The 15061-nt window shown below is 37.7% G+C and overlaps 3 protein-coding genes across 3 annotated transcripts in view; 1 reads left to right on the top strand and 2 right to left on the bottom strand.

Moving 5' to 3' along the window:
* Positions 1 to 1669, top strand: pth2 (parathyroid hormone 2). Its single transcript, XM_022751203.1, has 3 exons — positions 1 to 104; positions 402 to 581; positions 1492 to 1669. Exons 1-3 carry the CDS (start codon positions 1 to 3, stop codon positions 1667 to 1669), a joined length of 462 nt encoding a protein of 153 aa, XP_022606924.1.
* Positions 1670 to 2540: 871 nt separating this feature from the next.
* tedc1 (tubulin epsilon and delta complex 1) lies at positions 2541 to 9272 on the bottom strand. Its single transcript, XM_022750834.1, has 8 exons — positions 8782 to 9272; positions 7901 to 7985; positions 6866 to 7086; positions 6614 to 6751; positions 5111 to 5179; positions 4873 to 4959; positions 4458 to 4589; positions 2541 to 3415 (listed from the first exon to the last, which is right to left on the bottom strand). The coding sequence occupies exons 1-8, from the start codon at positions 8920 to 8922 to the stop codon at positions 3101 to 3103; spliced, it is 1188 nt and encodes a 395-aa protein (XP_022606555.1). The 5' UTR covers positions 8923 to 9272; the 3' UTR covers positions 2541 to 3100.
* Positions 9273 to 10461: 1189 nt separating this feature from the next.
* The window catches only part of dnal1 (dynein axonemal light chain 1), a 5176-nt gene continuing 576 nt past the window's right edge, over positions 10462 to 15061 (bottom strand). The window contains exons 2-8 of the mRNA XM_022750847.1: positions 15000 to 15041; positions 14706 to 14815; positions 12988 to 13043; positions 12825 to 12880; positions 12588 to 12714; positions 11980 to 12120; positions 10462 to 11512 (exon numbers count right to left, since the gene is read on the bottom strand). Of these exons, the coding sequence (XP_022606568.1) occupies positions 11463 to 11512; positions 11980 to 12120; positions 12588 to 12714; positions 12825 to 12880; positions 12988 to 13043; positions 14706 to 14815; positions 15000 to 15041 (582 nt within the window). The 3' untranslated portion in view covers positions 10462 to 11462. The remainder of the gene's footprint in view (positions 11513 to 11979; positions 12121 to 12587; positions 12715 to 12824; positions 12881 to 12987; positions 13044 to 14705; positions 14816 to 14999; positions 15042 to 15061) is intronic.

Raw genomic sequence — 15061 nt, forward strand, 5'->3', positions numbered from 1 at the left:
ATGTCTGAACAACCAGCTTTCCCCCATACGTCCTTCCTGTTGCTTTGCATTCTGGGTATGACTTTGATGACATCCGGCTTCCCTCAGCCTCGACTACCTCTCAGGTGGTTACTCCCTGTAGCTGTTATTGGTAAACTGGTTCTGGGTAACCAAGACCTGAACTAACAGACCAAAGACCTCACTAATACTTCAGGGATACCTCACTGAAAGTCTGATTTTTTTTTTTTTTCTTTCATTCATTTCCTTCCTTATTTATATATTTCTGAATCATATAATCTAACATGATAAATGTGGATTAACATACTTCAGATTTTGTATTTAAAATTGAACTTTCTCTGCTGGACTGAAAATATTCTAGGATCCCCCAAGAAATCAACGTGTGTCGTCTTATCTGTTTCCAGACGTACTGACGACTCAGAGGAACCTAAACGAGACGACTGGGATGTCCTCTTCCCCTCCATCTCTCTCCGTGATTGGAGCATTCAAATGATGTCAGCGCCCAGCCTCGGAGCAGCAGCCGACAGCAAGGCGGGAGTGATGAGGGAGGCGTGGCTCTTTGCCCCAGAGAGGGCAGCGGCGAGGTAACTGTCTGCGCAGTGAGGGAGAAAGCTAATATGAAGTTCCAATCAAATAGAACTGAACAGTGCAGGAGTGCAATGTCACATCACGTGTTATAAAACCAATCTCTTGTTTCATATTCTCTGGTAAAGGATTAGACCGTTTAAGTTAAAAGAATAGTTTGACAATTTTAGAAATATGCATATTCAATATCTTGGAGCTAGGACCTTGCATCCAAACACATGCAGCCAATTCAGATTTGTGGATGGCATTTGCAACCCACCTGCTGATTTTTTTAGCAGAAAAAATAAGAAGAAGAAGAATGAGAACAAAAACAACAGGCCCCAGCAGCGGGCGACTCAACTTGGACGCCTAATTAAAGTAAACAGGATGTGCCTGACCACTATTTGGAGTAACACAGCAAAGGGTCTGATGCTTTTGTTGATTTCGGTTTTTGATTTTTAATAAATTTGCAAAAAATTCTAAAAACATGTTTTCACTTTATCATTGTGGGTTATTGGGTGTAGACTGATGGGCTGACGGAAAAAACAGCAATTTGATCCATTTAAAATGAAACGCAAGGCGTGCAAAGAGTGAAGGGGTCTGAATACTTTCTGAGAGCGATGTATTTGTGTGGTACCTGGATTGTTTTCTGGTCACTAATCTGGAGATCCTGGATTATCTATTAAACTATTAATGAATCTAATCAAACTCAGTTGCCTCTTTTAAATCTCTTCTTAAAACTTACTTTTAGCATTTGGCTTTTTCTTAACCGCTGGCTTTGCTGTAACTTTTACCCTGTTTTTGTCAGTGTTTGGCATCTTAATTATTTGCTTATTGCTGTACTATTGATTTTAATTGCAAAGCACTTTGTAACTTGGTTTTGAAAGGTGCTATACAAATAAAGTTTAATATTATCATTATTATTACCAGCATGGAGAGAGCATGGCCTGCTGAGTGGTCGTCTCAGGGAGCCGGGATGGTGAAGAGGAACATGGTGGTGGCTGATGATGCCGCCTTCAGAGAGAAGAGTAAGCTGCTCACCTCCATGGAGAGGCAGAAGTGGCTCAACTCCTACATGCAGAAACTGTTAGTGGTTAATTCTTCATGATGATTTAGTCTTTACAGCCCTTTTACCATTAAATGGAACCACTCTCTGAAGCGTACACTGGCAAAAATCCTTTTACAGGGATACACCAAGTCTCTGCGTGATTGCTCAGTCAGTCAACTTACCAGACAAGAAGATTGGGTAGAATTTAAAACTAACCTCTGTATCATTAGTGCTTCAGTCTAGCCTCTGAAATTTAAATTCTGTTTCAATTTCTTGTGGTACTTTGACTATTTTATTCCAATCCTCCTGATTTCCCAAAGGATGGTTACACAAACACAAAAAAAATTTGGTGTTATTCAATTTGATGAATAAATAAAGACGCAGAAAGTGTTTCCAATCACTGTAGCTTGTGTTTGAATTTATTATTCTAATGATCTCTCTTCTTTTTTTACACACTCCAACCAAAAATCTGGATCTAAGTGTCTGCATTTGAGAGAAAATATTCCACAGGTGTGCAACTCTCATTGCATGAATTCACATCCCAATTTGCAGATGTGCACATTTTTGTCCATAACTTCACATTATTTGATACAGGTGTGTGAATGTGTTCTGCACCACATTCACTGCAGCAACTCTAGAAAAAGTCAAGTCAATTTTTATTTAAATAGCCCCAAATCAAAACAGAAGTTCTCTCAAGTTATCCTGAAAATGTGAGCTGATGAGTTTCTTAATTTGTGATGCGTAAAATAGGATTTAGGCACAGCGAAGTTCAATTTTTTGATATGGGTGTGTGAATGTATTATGCACCATAACATGGTCCATTAAGAGAAACGTTAACCAGCAGTCACTTCGAAACTGCTGCTCTGCTGCTAAAATCCTTATTTTATAACATAAATTAAAGACAAAGACTGAGCTGTGATTTTGTCTCTATTTACATGTAAAACGATCACTCAGAGAGAACGTTAGAAGCAACAGAATATCTTTCTCATTCTGTCTCTCGCACAGACTCAGTAGCTAAGGTGTGTCCAAAAACTTGCTGGATTAGTCACCAGATGCTTTTTTTGTCGTTAATGGTGTCTGAAAAGTTCACAACACTGCAGGCTGTAAACAGCTGATGGGGAAACTCCTACACTTGGCCGATAACATTCATGGGGCATTCAGCTGACCAATGGTGTAACTTGATCACTCACTCGGTCAGTCGGTCATGGACATTCGTTTTTGTAGAGCTAGCCCCACTGTCCAGCCAAAAATACAAGAAAGTATCTTGTTTCAACTGTAAAATGAATTTCTGGTCATTTCTGGTTTTGGTTTTACTAAATCTGCATGTTATATATCTGAACATGTCCATCACAAAACTTTCAGCCATATAAGTAATCCTGATAAAGTCATATAAATAGGAAAAACATGTCTCATAGACAGGTCCTTATAAATTTGACAAGAGCATCTCATGTACTATTGCAAAATTTAATTGTCCAATTAAAAAATAAAAATCTATGGTGGTATCAACACCACTTCATCCAGTCCACCAATCATTTCCTGCAGCTGCATCCTGTTGGCAAGTCTCTGCTTGTCCCTCCTCTCCAGCAGCAGAGCCTCTGTCTGAAGAAGCAGCTGTGCAGCCTGAGACGCTGGGAGTTCATCTGGAGCCTCAGCCCTGCCACGGTGCCTCTCTGCTGGGTAGCTGCTGTGTCTGACAGGCCTCTCAACCTGGAGCCTGACTCGGTGGGCCTGGAGGAGGGAAGGCAGGGAGGGGAGAGGAAAGATTCCTCTGTCCTCAGTATCCCCTCCTTCTCTCCTCTGTCCTTTCTGGTACATAAGATGAAGAAAATTACACAGAAACACTGAGTAGGATCACACAACTATCATTATGATATTGGTCTGATCAAAGATCATCTGTATTGATGAAAAAAAAAGTGTGAATGTGCAGAAATGATGGTCAACATGGAGTAGAGTCTCAAAAGGAATGTTTATAAAACCTTGTGGAATAAGGCTGTTTGTGTTAGTGTTAGGGCCACATCTGGCCCATTCCAATCTGGAATTTCATGAATAAAGTCATAATATTAGGAGAATAAAGTTGTAATTTTCAGAAAGATTGAAGCGATAATTTTAGGTTGCGTGTTGTTTTAGAGGGAAATATCAGAAGCTTTAAAATGAGGAACATGAAATTCCACTTTAGGTTTCACAAATAAGGAGAAACTTCATCTTTTGGCTCATCATCATCATCATCATCATCATCATGACACTGAAAAGATTGTGCAGAAACTGAGTCTATTCTATTGTTAGACAGACAAACAGCAGCTGCCAGAAGCAGCTCAGGCTGCCACTGACACTGACTTTTATCTGGTTCATTGGTTGCTTCTAATATTCCTAAAAATAATGTTTTTTTTCTCTCGAAATTTTACATTTTTAATAAAATTACGACTTCATTTGCAAAATTTCCTTTTTTCCTCAATGTGGTCCTAATACTTCGTCATAGTTTTGAGAGCAATAGGAGGCCCTACCCACTATTAGTATGTTGTTCCTAAAAAAATTGGTGAGTGGAAGATGAATCCATTAATTAGTGAGCTCGCTCGTGTTGGTTGGTGGACTTTTAAACTGTAGATAAGAGCTAAAATAAGCGTTTCCTCCCATTTCCATTCTTTATGCTAGCAGGGCTAACCATGTCCTGACTCCAGCGCACTACTGAACACACATATGGAATTCATATCAATCTCTCATCTCTTTCTGGGAAGGGAAGCAAGGTAGTGTGTTTACCAAAATGTTGAACAATTTCTTTTTTTGAATCAACTTTTTATTTATTTATTTATTTTTTTACACAAACATGTGTCTGCATGTGTGCGTCGCACACCTGTGTTGTGGGCAGTCTCAACAGCATGTCATCCAATTTCTCAAGCCCCTCGTTTCCATGGTGACACACGTTGGGTGTATGTGTTGGCTTCTTGACAACAGGATCTTTCAGATGGCAGTCCATCACACTGTCCTGCACATACACACACACACACACACACACACAAAATGATCATCACATTTCCTTACACACATGGCTGCTAGCATTCATTGGCTGGAGAAACTGTCAACCTTGGTCAGAGAAAGAAATATGTCAGTGTGAAAGTACAGATTTCCATCCTTTTGTTTGGGCAGGATACTCTGCCACATCAAGGAATGTGCACCTAATCTTTGGGAATTACAACCCACAATTTTGGAAATCACTTCAGTGTTGAATCATGCTCCTGTTTTCTTGTACGTTGTTGTTTCTAACTCACCATCCAGGTCCAGAAGACTTTCTCCACCTGTTTCCAGTTCAGATATGCTTCTAGGAGGTCAGAGAGCTGCTGCATACGCACACAGTCCTATTTAACATAGAGACACATACACACTTTACAATATATTTTAAAAGACACACGTATTGCGTAAAGGCGTAAACAACAGAAAACTGTGTAGTTATCTGACTATAACTTTATTATTATAGTAATTCATTTTTATAACAACACACACACTTACACCGTTCATCACTGTAGAGCTTTGATCAGAGGAGGCAGATACAGTGGAGGGGAGACTGGCAGAAAGAACCTGAGGAGAGGTTTATTGCTTAGTTAGAGTGAAACATCACCATTTGTTCAACAGATAGTCACTTATTATACTTCTATGATTTCATACATAAAAGTAGTTGGGACAGAAACATGGGTCGTGGCAGTAATCAAAGAGATTTAAAGAACAACTCCAGGACTTTTGAACCATATTTACATAACCATGTTTTTGGGTGTAAATGAATAAAAAATCTTTACAATTGATCCACTCTTAAGCAAGAACAGTACACCTGAACAGCACACCTGGCAACTGTGAAACGTTATACCTGTAGTGTAATCAAACGGAGCGTTTATCCATGTCAAAGTACCATGCACTAAAAGTTCTTGTTTTCTTCCGCTGACAGTTTCAGATTGTTATTGTATGTCTGACAACATTGTGGACTGTGGATTCCTGCAGAGATAGACCTTTTTCTAAAAGAGTAAGATCCTTTTTGTTCAACCAGAAACCGCTGTTATATCCCTCCGCCACCAGACTCCTTTAACAAAGCCAGTCATTTTAGCTTGGAGAACATAGGAGTTGCTGGTGTACCACTGCCTCGATTGGTCAGCTTGTTTGTGTTATTGTGTGACTTAAAGTTTTCACAGTTCAGTATTGCAAAGATCTTTGTCCCTATCAATCATTCAGTTGAGTGTTAATGTGCCAGTTCGGTCTTATGGGGAGTTTAAATTGCTGAGGTCAAAAGGTCAACTGGCTATTGTGTGTTATGGACACTAATGTCTCAAGTATGTCTCCAAAACCTCTAGTTTGTTGAACTTTGAACAGTGTTTCACATGTAAATACAGAACAGCTGTGGAGGACCAGGGATGTCACAGGAAAAGTAATAAAGCATTTATATATTATATACTATTTTATATTTTAATAGGCATTAAAATAGGAATTGTAAAAAAAAAAAATGTATAAATGAACTGTTAATCCATCAATAAATACTTAAGATTTTAAAATGAATTTACAAAAACAGCATAAAACCCTCATTAAATAAACTATTTATAAATACATGTTCACGAATAAATAATCCAATTTGAAAAAGTAATTGAAAAGGTATTTTAAAATGGGAATACATTCCTGGTTTCCCTTTTCAATTCCCATTTCCTTCTTCCAGCTGCTTTTCCCATTACTTCCTTCCTGGACCTACAGTGGTAAAACCAGGCTAAACAATCCCAATTGGGCATGGGATGTAACAAGCTCTCCGACTGGTTGGAGAGCTAACCAATCATATCATATCCATAGACTGGGTTTCACCAATACCAAATATTTATTGATGGATTAATCATTCATTTATAAATTCTTTTTACAATTCCTATTTTTATTGTCTATTAAAATAGGAACTTAAGGAAATGCTTTATTACTTTTCCTGTGACATCCCTGGTACTCCATAAACAGCAGCGTGTGGACATCAAAAATAAGGGATTTTCTCACAGCATGAAGCAACCGAGTTCGCTCCTCTAGCATGCACAGCAGGATCCGCCCTTGGTGTCTCAGACAGCCGACGAGCCACTGAAGTCTCCGCAGGGAGGCCGAGTCTAACTGGAGCTCATGAGAGACCTGAGTGTTCACCTAACACACAGGGACCGAGGTTAGGGATATAAAAGTATAAAAATACAAATATAGAAATACTAAATTAGGTCCATTACTCTATGATGGTGTTAATGGTATATGTGTGATACTTACAGGTATAGATGCAAGTAGTGTTTTGTCTAGTTGTTGCACTCGCTGTGTCAGCAGTTTCTCTATTGCTCCTGTAGCGAGCAACCAGCCTAGAGCTAGGAGGAGATCTCTGCTGGAGAAACTCCTTCCCTCCTCTCCTCCTCCTCCCTCGCTCCCATACATCCAGTCAGCATGGCAACCAGTCTGCCATAGGCCAGCAGCCACCAGCTTCCTGAGCTCCAAGTCTGTACATAGAGAGAGGACAACACATTCTGTCACTCAGCAAGTCAACACTTTTTCACCCCTCATGAGGCAGGTAGACAGGTAGACAGGTAGACAGGTAGATAGGTAGATAGGTAGATAGGTAGACAGGCAGACAGTTAGACAGTTAGACAGATACTTTATTTATCCCCCAGGGGAAATTCATGAGTTAAGTGCCAGGAGCAGCACTGCATCTAAATCATGGGGACATGATGGTTCATTAAGTTAGCAAAGAAGTCACAACATGAGAAAAAATGCTGAACAGATTTTTATCACCGCACAGATCCCTTGGTAGGTCTGTTTTATACATACACATTTTGAAAATGTAAAGATTGTATATATAAGCTCGCTAGTTAGCTTGATGCCAGTGTTGAAGGCATCACAGCAGTGGCAGAATGGGCTAATGGTTGTGGCTGGATTGTGTTTTTCTGATTGCTCTCATGTACACAAGGAAACTTTATTCAGTTGTGCTTCTCATGTGTTTAAAGGCCACTTTCACTGGGCTTTGTAAGACCTTTCTGAGAACACTCAGGGAGAGGGGAGTCGGGCCGACGAAACGCTAGCTTTGGTCTGAGATGTTGGTAGTCTGACATCGACCGTATAGAGAACCGTTTATTTAAAAAATGTTTTCCTCGTCGAGTGACAGGGTGGATGTGTTATGCTTGACAGAGAAGGTTTTGAAATAAAAATGTACCAGAAAATCCAAACTATCCAGCATTTGAGTTTACCTTCTTCAAACGCTCAGCTGAGCTGAGAGAATCAATGTGCTACAGTAACAGGAACAAAAATTCAACTGACCTCCTCTTAGCTGTGTGCTGGCTTCAGAGGAAACAATGTCAGTCCTCTGAAGGATGTTGGCAAGGAGCTGCCAAAACTGACCTTCCTGGAAAACAACAGCAAACACAAAGATTACTATATACAGTGGCAAGAAAAAAATAAGTGAACCCTGTGGAATTTCATCCATTTAAATTTGTCCTGAAATATCGCCAGATCTTCATGAAGTTTAAGTTATGAACAAACACAATCTATTTTAACAAATAACACAGAAAATCAAACGAATCCCTGTATTGTTCTTGTCCATATTGAAAACATCATTCAGATATTCACAATATAGAAAAAGTATGTGTACCTCTCGACTATGGAGTCAGCAGTTAACAAACCCGGAGTCCAGTCACTGAACACTGGAGGTGTGGCTAAGCGCCTCACCTGCCTCACAAAAAAGATCTTAGAAGACTTGAGGTCAAGAATAGTTGATTTGCATAAAGGTGAAAGGATTGCAAAGTTATCTCAAAGAGTTTAGACAGTTTACAAACTGTCTGTAAATGGAGATGATTTAGTTCTGTGGCTACACTAGAAGTGGCCGTCCTGCTAAGGTGACTCAGATCACACTTCATGACCAATCAATGCAGAAAACCAGATCATTCCAAAGGGTTCACATAGTTTTTCAGTATAATGAGTCTATTAGGAAGCATTCTGAAAGCACAGGAGAGTAACATACACTGCTTTATTTCCACAGACTGAAAGCTGCTTTTCAACTGTAGTAGAGTAAAAGTCATAAGTTTCTGAAAAAATACTCAAGTACAGATACTCGAAAAAATATACTTAAGCACAGTACTCAAGTAATTGTCCTTAATTCCACCCCTGGTTATTCCAGTCCCGATAACAGATGATGAACGTACCACCTCGTTTCCACCGAATTTAGCCCGTCTGAAGGTCTCCGGTGCGGGGACAGCCTCCAGACCGGTGGCCGTTAGCAGTCTGCACAGAGCTCCTATCACCTGCTTCACCTCCACACTCACAGACGCTTTACTCCGCTGCATTACAACCACTGAACACTACACACTCGAAACCAAACTGTTCATCCACCACTATGTACTTAGTCCGGTAGACATTTTCACTCCCTTTCAACCGCTATGAAGTTGAACTGTGTGTTGCACAGTTATAAGTTAGCATCTTTGCACCAAAAGTCGATGGGTTTCCTGAATGTGTTTTTTGGTTAGATGACTAAAATATAGTCTGTGAATAACACAAGCCCAAGACATTTTCACGTTTAAGTCTCCTACATAAAATACGTCAGTAAATACCCCAGTCCTGATTTTTTTAACCTGTTACACGTCTTAAAATAGACGGTTGCTAACATGTGGCTAAATGAAGTTATAGAGGTTGTAACTTCCGGGTACGCAACCGTTGCCAGTTTTTTTTTCCATTGCTTTATTGAAAAAGACATGAAACAGTAAGAACATTGTACATATGAACAGGCTTGAACATAGTAAATTGTTTCTCTAGATTAATACCCACAAGAGAAGTATCTGTTTAGGAAATACCGAAAATTTCACTGGTATTTTATCAACATTATAATTACAAAGAAAATTAAATTTAAACCAACAAATTTTGAAAATAAGAATAATCCAAAGAGAGGTTTTTTTTCGTTTTTTTTTTTTTTTTTTTTTTTTCTAAATATGACCTGATCCAATTTATTTTTAAAGTGTCATTCAAGGTTTAAATCTAGGAAATTTAAGCCTCTTTTTTCATAAGAATTTACTTCTACTGATTTCCTTAGGTAGTGTGTTCGATTCTTGCAAATTAAGTTAGATAAAAGGTGGTTAGTGGATGAGTGTCTGGTTATCTAAGTATAAAGATAGGGCAGGTTATGTTAGTCCAGATATCCCCCCTGCCTTTGACAACAAAATATATCCTTCAGACTTACGTCCCTTTGGAGCCACTGATTGAGATGTTTTTTAGTTTTATTAATTATGCCTACCATATCCAGATGAAGAACCACTTTAACAACAATTTGAATTCTTTGTTTTAGATTTAAAATCAGATGTTGCATTAATCACTCCTATAAAAGTAATCATTTTTTCCTTATCTATCCACATCTTTCTTAGGATCTCTACTTCACGTCATTGCTTCTCATCCCCAATAATCAACCTCAAAAGCTGTAACACTTTTGCTAGACTGTTGTTACTCTAACCACCTTCTTTCCCTACATCAGTCAGCTTCTTTAACTTTTCTATTTTTCACTATTACACCCAGTCAACAAATTTCCATCTCCTAAAATTAACATCTATTTCACCTTTCAAACCAACCACTCACTTTCCCTCCTTTCATACACCTCCTAGAGTACTACAGTTGTTCCAGACCTATGCAGGCCATCGGTCGACTCTACCTGATATATCCGATCAATGCAATTCAATTCTTAAAAGCACTTCAAATTTTTAAGTATTTAAAATGCATTTTGCACTTACATGTAGGCTACGATAATCAAAATTCTAAATGTTGAACTTTTAGTTTAAGGCAAAGGTTGATTATGCTTCAGGTAACAAGGCTAAAAAAAGAGGAGAACATGTCACATCAGTTTTATTTATTTGAAATAACAAAATCATTTAAAATCATAAATATCTCACAACTGTAAGTACAGACGTTCCTAAAATAATTTAAAATATGAAAATCATTTTACTCACACAAATGTTATTATAATTATGTCAGCCTGGACTATCTGAAACAACACAGTGCCAAACAGAGCTGAGGATTTATTTTGGTCATGTATGTTTTTACACTCAGCTCTGATGGCTCCACAGTCCTGTCCAAAGGCTGTTTCAATGTAGGTGGAGATGGTACCTTAAAGTCCCATGAGAAGGAAAGTACACACTAACTTAACCTCCTGTTTGAACAGTACTACTGCTTACTACCTGAGAAGTCAGTTTGGTGGTAAACCCTGATTTCAGCAAGTCCTGAATTCTAATAACAACCATGAAAAACAGTGTGCCGTTTTAGTAACATGGTAAGATACAACTATTTGCTGGATATTTCATTTGTGGTTGACACTAAAATGTATCACTCAAAGTCACTCTATCTAACCAGGTGCTCCACTTCTTAGTCCAATGTGATGTAAATGTAGCAGCCGACTCCTAATAGGCTACAGGAGGTCAAGCAGCATTGAGTTAATGGTATTACCCGATCAACATGTGGTCCACACAAATGTCTCTGCTCACTAGTCTGTGCTACACTGTGCTTGAAAAACTTAAGAGTCATATAAAATCAAGGACACTATAAAAACACATTAGTATTCACTTCAATATCTTTCATACTTTTTGACAGTAAAAAATCCTAATGCTGTAAATGGCATTAGGAATTGTGCTTATCATGTACTTCTACTTATAGGGATTTGTCAAAACCTTTTTCTGGTCCAGAACCCATAAGGCCTGCAGTATTGTCAGTTTACAGGTCTACAACATAGTCTACGCTGTTGTGAAAATCACATTTTATATAAAGAAAAGCGACATGACAAACCATACAAAACTTAAAAAAGGGAAGATTCTTAGGGAGGAGGGTTGGATTTTGCAGATCGTCATGCTTCTCAACTCTCTCCATCTCCTTCATCCTCTTCCTGTTTGATGACTGGGGTTCCTAGTAAGAGCAGAACAAGAGATGATCAATCTTCAAAGCAAAGAATTTTTTACCTACATGTACCTTGTAACTGATAATGTAAAAGTTGTAAAAGTTTCATTTTACAGACCCCAAGCAATTTCAATAATATTTATGGGTCAATAATTTCTTTAGAATTTTCCATTTTATACCAAGTAAATATGCCTTTATTATTAATTTATTATTGGAAAATGTATTTTATTCATTGCTAAATTGTACATTATTCATATTCAGCTAACCTTCTGTGCACTGACAAAAAGACTCCCTATGTTATGTTGACAATGAATTTTAATTAATGAAATTATTGCAAATCATTCAGAAATTATGGGCGGTAAAGTGTTACTGCAACTTTTTATGTTATTTATTCACCATTGTCTGTACTGCCAAGCTATGACAGTAGATGTAAGATTATAGAATATGAGTGGACGTTGCTGATGAAACACTCTTACCATCTAGTTTCTTCAGATTAGGAAGTCTTTTAGAGGCTTCATCCATCCAGGTTCCCTCAGCCGAATGCTTCTCCTCCAGAGGATTTCCAACAAACACCAGGTCTACAAGGCATGGTAGGTCAGCTATCCTCACAAACTCTCCTACACAGAACAGAGAAGACAACATCATACCTGTATATCAAATTAAAGAGTGACACATGAGGATTTCAACACCAGCAAAATTTTCAGCACATTAACTTTAAAAATAAGATTAATGAAAGCTTTACTGGACTCATTTAAGCATTTTACATTGTGTGACACATTAGGTTTTGATAAGAATTTTCATCCCCAAAAAATATGAGGGTACTGTGCTTCCAGCAGAAACTGCAGTTAAAGCATTCAGTGTCAGACAATGGGTTAAATGTCTGAATTTAACAAATTACTACTGACATTTGTATCCTCTTTAATAAAACAAAAGTTGTTAGGCAAGTGGAGTTTGAATTTTCTGCAACAGGTCACTTAACCTCATAAGGATTCCTTGAAAGTACGAATAAAGACAACATAGTCATCTGTATTATAATAAGCTTTGTCTGTTTCATGTGTTGATTATATTTATGAATGTAGCTTACCCCATTCTTTCACCAGGTTATTGGACATGTAGAGGACTTTCAGTTTCTTCATGCATTGGATTCCCTTCAGTTTCTCTATCAAGTTATAGGAAATCCATAACTCTTCTAATGTCTCCCCTACTGCATCCTGCACACACACACAACATAAGGAAAAGAGGAAAATAATAAAACACTAGTTTTACTATACTAGGTTTTTTTTCAAACTAGTTAGTAATTTCTGCCTCATATGTAACTTACCAGACCAGTGAGCGCCTTAATATTATTTCTTCCTAATGACAGTATTTTCAGGTTCTCTGGACAGACACAATACAACACCACATTACAACACCACATTTCCATCCATGAACATTGATTGTGTGTACTGTATGCTGCTATATGTGTTTATGAAGTCAGTACTCACTCAGGCCATTGAGATTGGTTATTTTCTCAATGCAGTTTGTAGACAGAGACAGCTTTCTGTGAAGGACACAGTACAATAACTTATCAAATACTTCATGATGATATGCTAGTCTGGTTTAAAACATGCTGCATAGTTATTTGCTCTTGACTTATGTGCAACTGAATATTCAGTTCTTGCATTGAGAAGTCAGTCTGTTATCTGCAGTTTTACAGTTTTTATCTACACAATCTATATAATTGATCTACTGAAGGGTTGGCTTCAATATTAGGTTCTGATAAGTGGTAATGCACATTAGAGAAAGTGTCCTGAACGTTAACTTATCATCTGATTTGACATTTGTCATTGGATTTGTATGTTATTTTGGTTTGTTAGTTTATCTCATTAAATGTGTCGATTTATTCTGTCAGTTATGCTGTCAACGCTGTCAAGTGTTATTATTCTCTAAATGTAGATACAGTACATGCATTAAGTATTTAATGGAACTAATAAAAACACTTTTGTGTTAAAGGAAAGAAAACATCATGGAAGTGCAGTTTGAGGGTAAACTACAGTGACCTATCTTAGATCTAATGTTAGATGTTTGTTGGATCAAATCCCAGGTTCCACTCAGTAGTAGGAAAACAAGTTTGAACCAAATTGTGAAAATTACATTATAGTTTGGAACTATAAGTTGAACTATGTGCATATTTGTATGATATGCACAGGAGTTTCTTGCCAAGTTAAGAATCTCAGTGCTTCTTCTCTGGCTATACTGATCAAATCCTAAACATAACTATGTCACTGATATAGTACAACGGGGAGTGTACACGGCCTAACAAGAATCTTCCATTCCAGGGCAAAAAGTAGCTCCAAGCTTTCACTGCCATAGTGCACATAAACAGGAACTTTAATCAAATTAAAGCTGAATTAATTTAGATATTTTTTGAGTTCTTTAATCTTAATAATTAGCACATTGAAGCCCTCAATATACTAACATTTCTTTAACAGAACAAGACTAGGTCAAAGTCTAATATATGGCTGGACCGTGTATGGTCGTGTACAAAAATAAGGACGCAGTTGAAAACGCTTGTGGAACTGCTGTAAACAACTGACATCATCATGTCCTATTTGCATTCAGCCTAGTGTCAGTTGGTTTCAGCTCTTTATCTGTTCTCTTCTCCCCCTCTCCCCTCCTCTGTGCTCACATATACAGTATTTTAACACAGATGAATTCACTATTAGGTTGTTCTCTTTTACATGTTTTCATTTCATTTACACTCAATTATTGCTTTTAAAATTGAGCAAAATCTTTTCAAACATTTTGCACCAGATTAACAAAATATAATACAGTGTCAAATAGTCAACTTTAACAGGTAGTCTACTACCATACATTCTGCATGTTGGAACATTCTTATTGTTGATTTGGTTCAGGGTGAATTGGTCCAAATTTGTAGCTTTACCAGAAGGTAACACCTTTATAATCTTATAGTGGATCAAATGATTAAGTGTCAGACACTCATGTGTCTGTTATGAAACATTTATTATTCATTGGAAAAACATCTTTAATGAGCTCAGATGGGCTAATCTCATGGTTTCACATTAGAAACATAAGAAAGGCATCCATGATTTTTTCAGTATAGAAGTTGTTTTAAAAAAATAATCATGATAATTATAATATGCATCATATCAAAATATGAATAATAAGTTACTGAAATAAGCAACTGTATCACGGGACTTACTCGCAGTTGATGAGAGTGGAGAGAGAAGCATCCATCTTCTCTATAGGAGGAACCTGACCATACAGTTTTATTGCTTTAGCTTCACTGGCTTTAGTCTCTGACTTTTCTTCCTACACACACACACACACACACACACACACACACACACACACATACACACACACAGATAGAGAGAGATCATCAAAAGATCCAATTACAACAACTATGTTACAATTATGCAACTACACAATGAATTTCTACACACAGTATTGCATGGTATTCTGTGTGTTTCAGCTGTGCCTGTATGTCACTCACCCATTTGGCCAGTGCTTCTCTCACAGTCGTTGCTTTGCTGGCCTGGAGACATTACATAACAT

This window comes from Seriola dumerili, unplaced genomic scaffold, assembly GCF_002260705.1.
Source record: "Seriola dumerili isolate Sdu_G_001 unplaced genomic scaffold, Sdu_1.0 BDQW01000149.1, whole genome shotgun sequence".
Lineage (NCBI taxonomy): Eukaryota > Metazoa > Chordata > Actinopteri > Carangiformes > Carangidae > Seriola > Seriola dumerili.

Bases quoted from the DNA above. Each gene is read 5' to 3' on its own strand.
- tedc1 (XM_022750834.1), bottom strand. From the start codon at position 8,922: ATGCAGCGGAGTAAAGCGTCTGTGAGTGTGGAGGTGAAGCAGGTGATA. The intron at 7,986-8,781 runs GTACGTTCATCA...GTTGTTTTCCAG, and splicing joins AATTCGGTGGAAACGAGGTG to GAAGGTCAGTTTTGGCAGCT. The intron at 3,416-4,457 runs GTGTGCGACGCA...CTTATGTACCAG, and splicing joins TGAGACTGCCCACAACACAG to AAAGGACAGAGGAGAGAAGG.
- pth2 (XM_022751203.1), top strand. From the start codon at position 1: ATGTCTGAACAACCAGCTTTCCCCCATACGTCCTTCCTGTTGCTTTGC. The intron at 105-401 runs GTGGTTACTCCC...ATCTGTTTCCAG, and splicing joins CAGCCTCGACTACCTCTCAG to ACGTACTGACGACTCAGAGG. The intron at 582-1,491 runs GTAACTGTCTGC...TATTATTACCAG, and splicing joins CCAGAGAGGGCAGCGGCGAG to CATGGAGAGAGCATGGCCTG.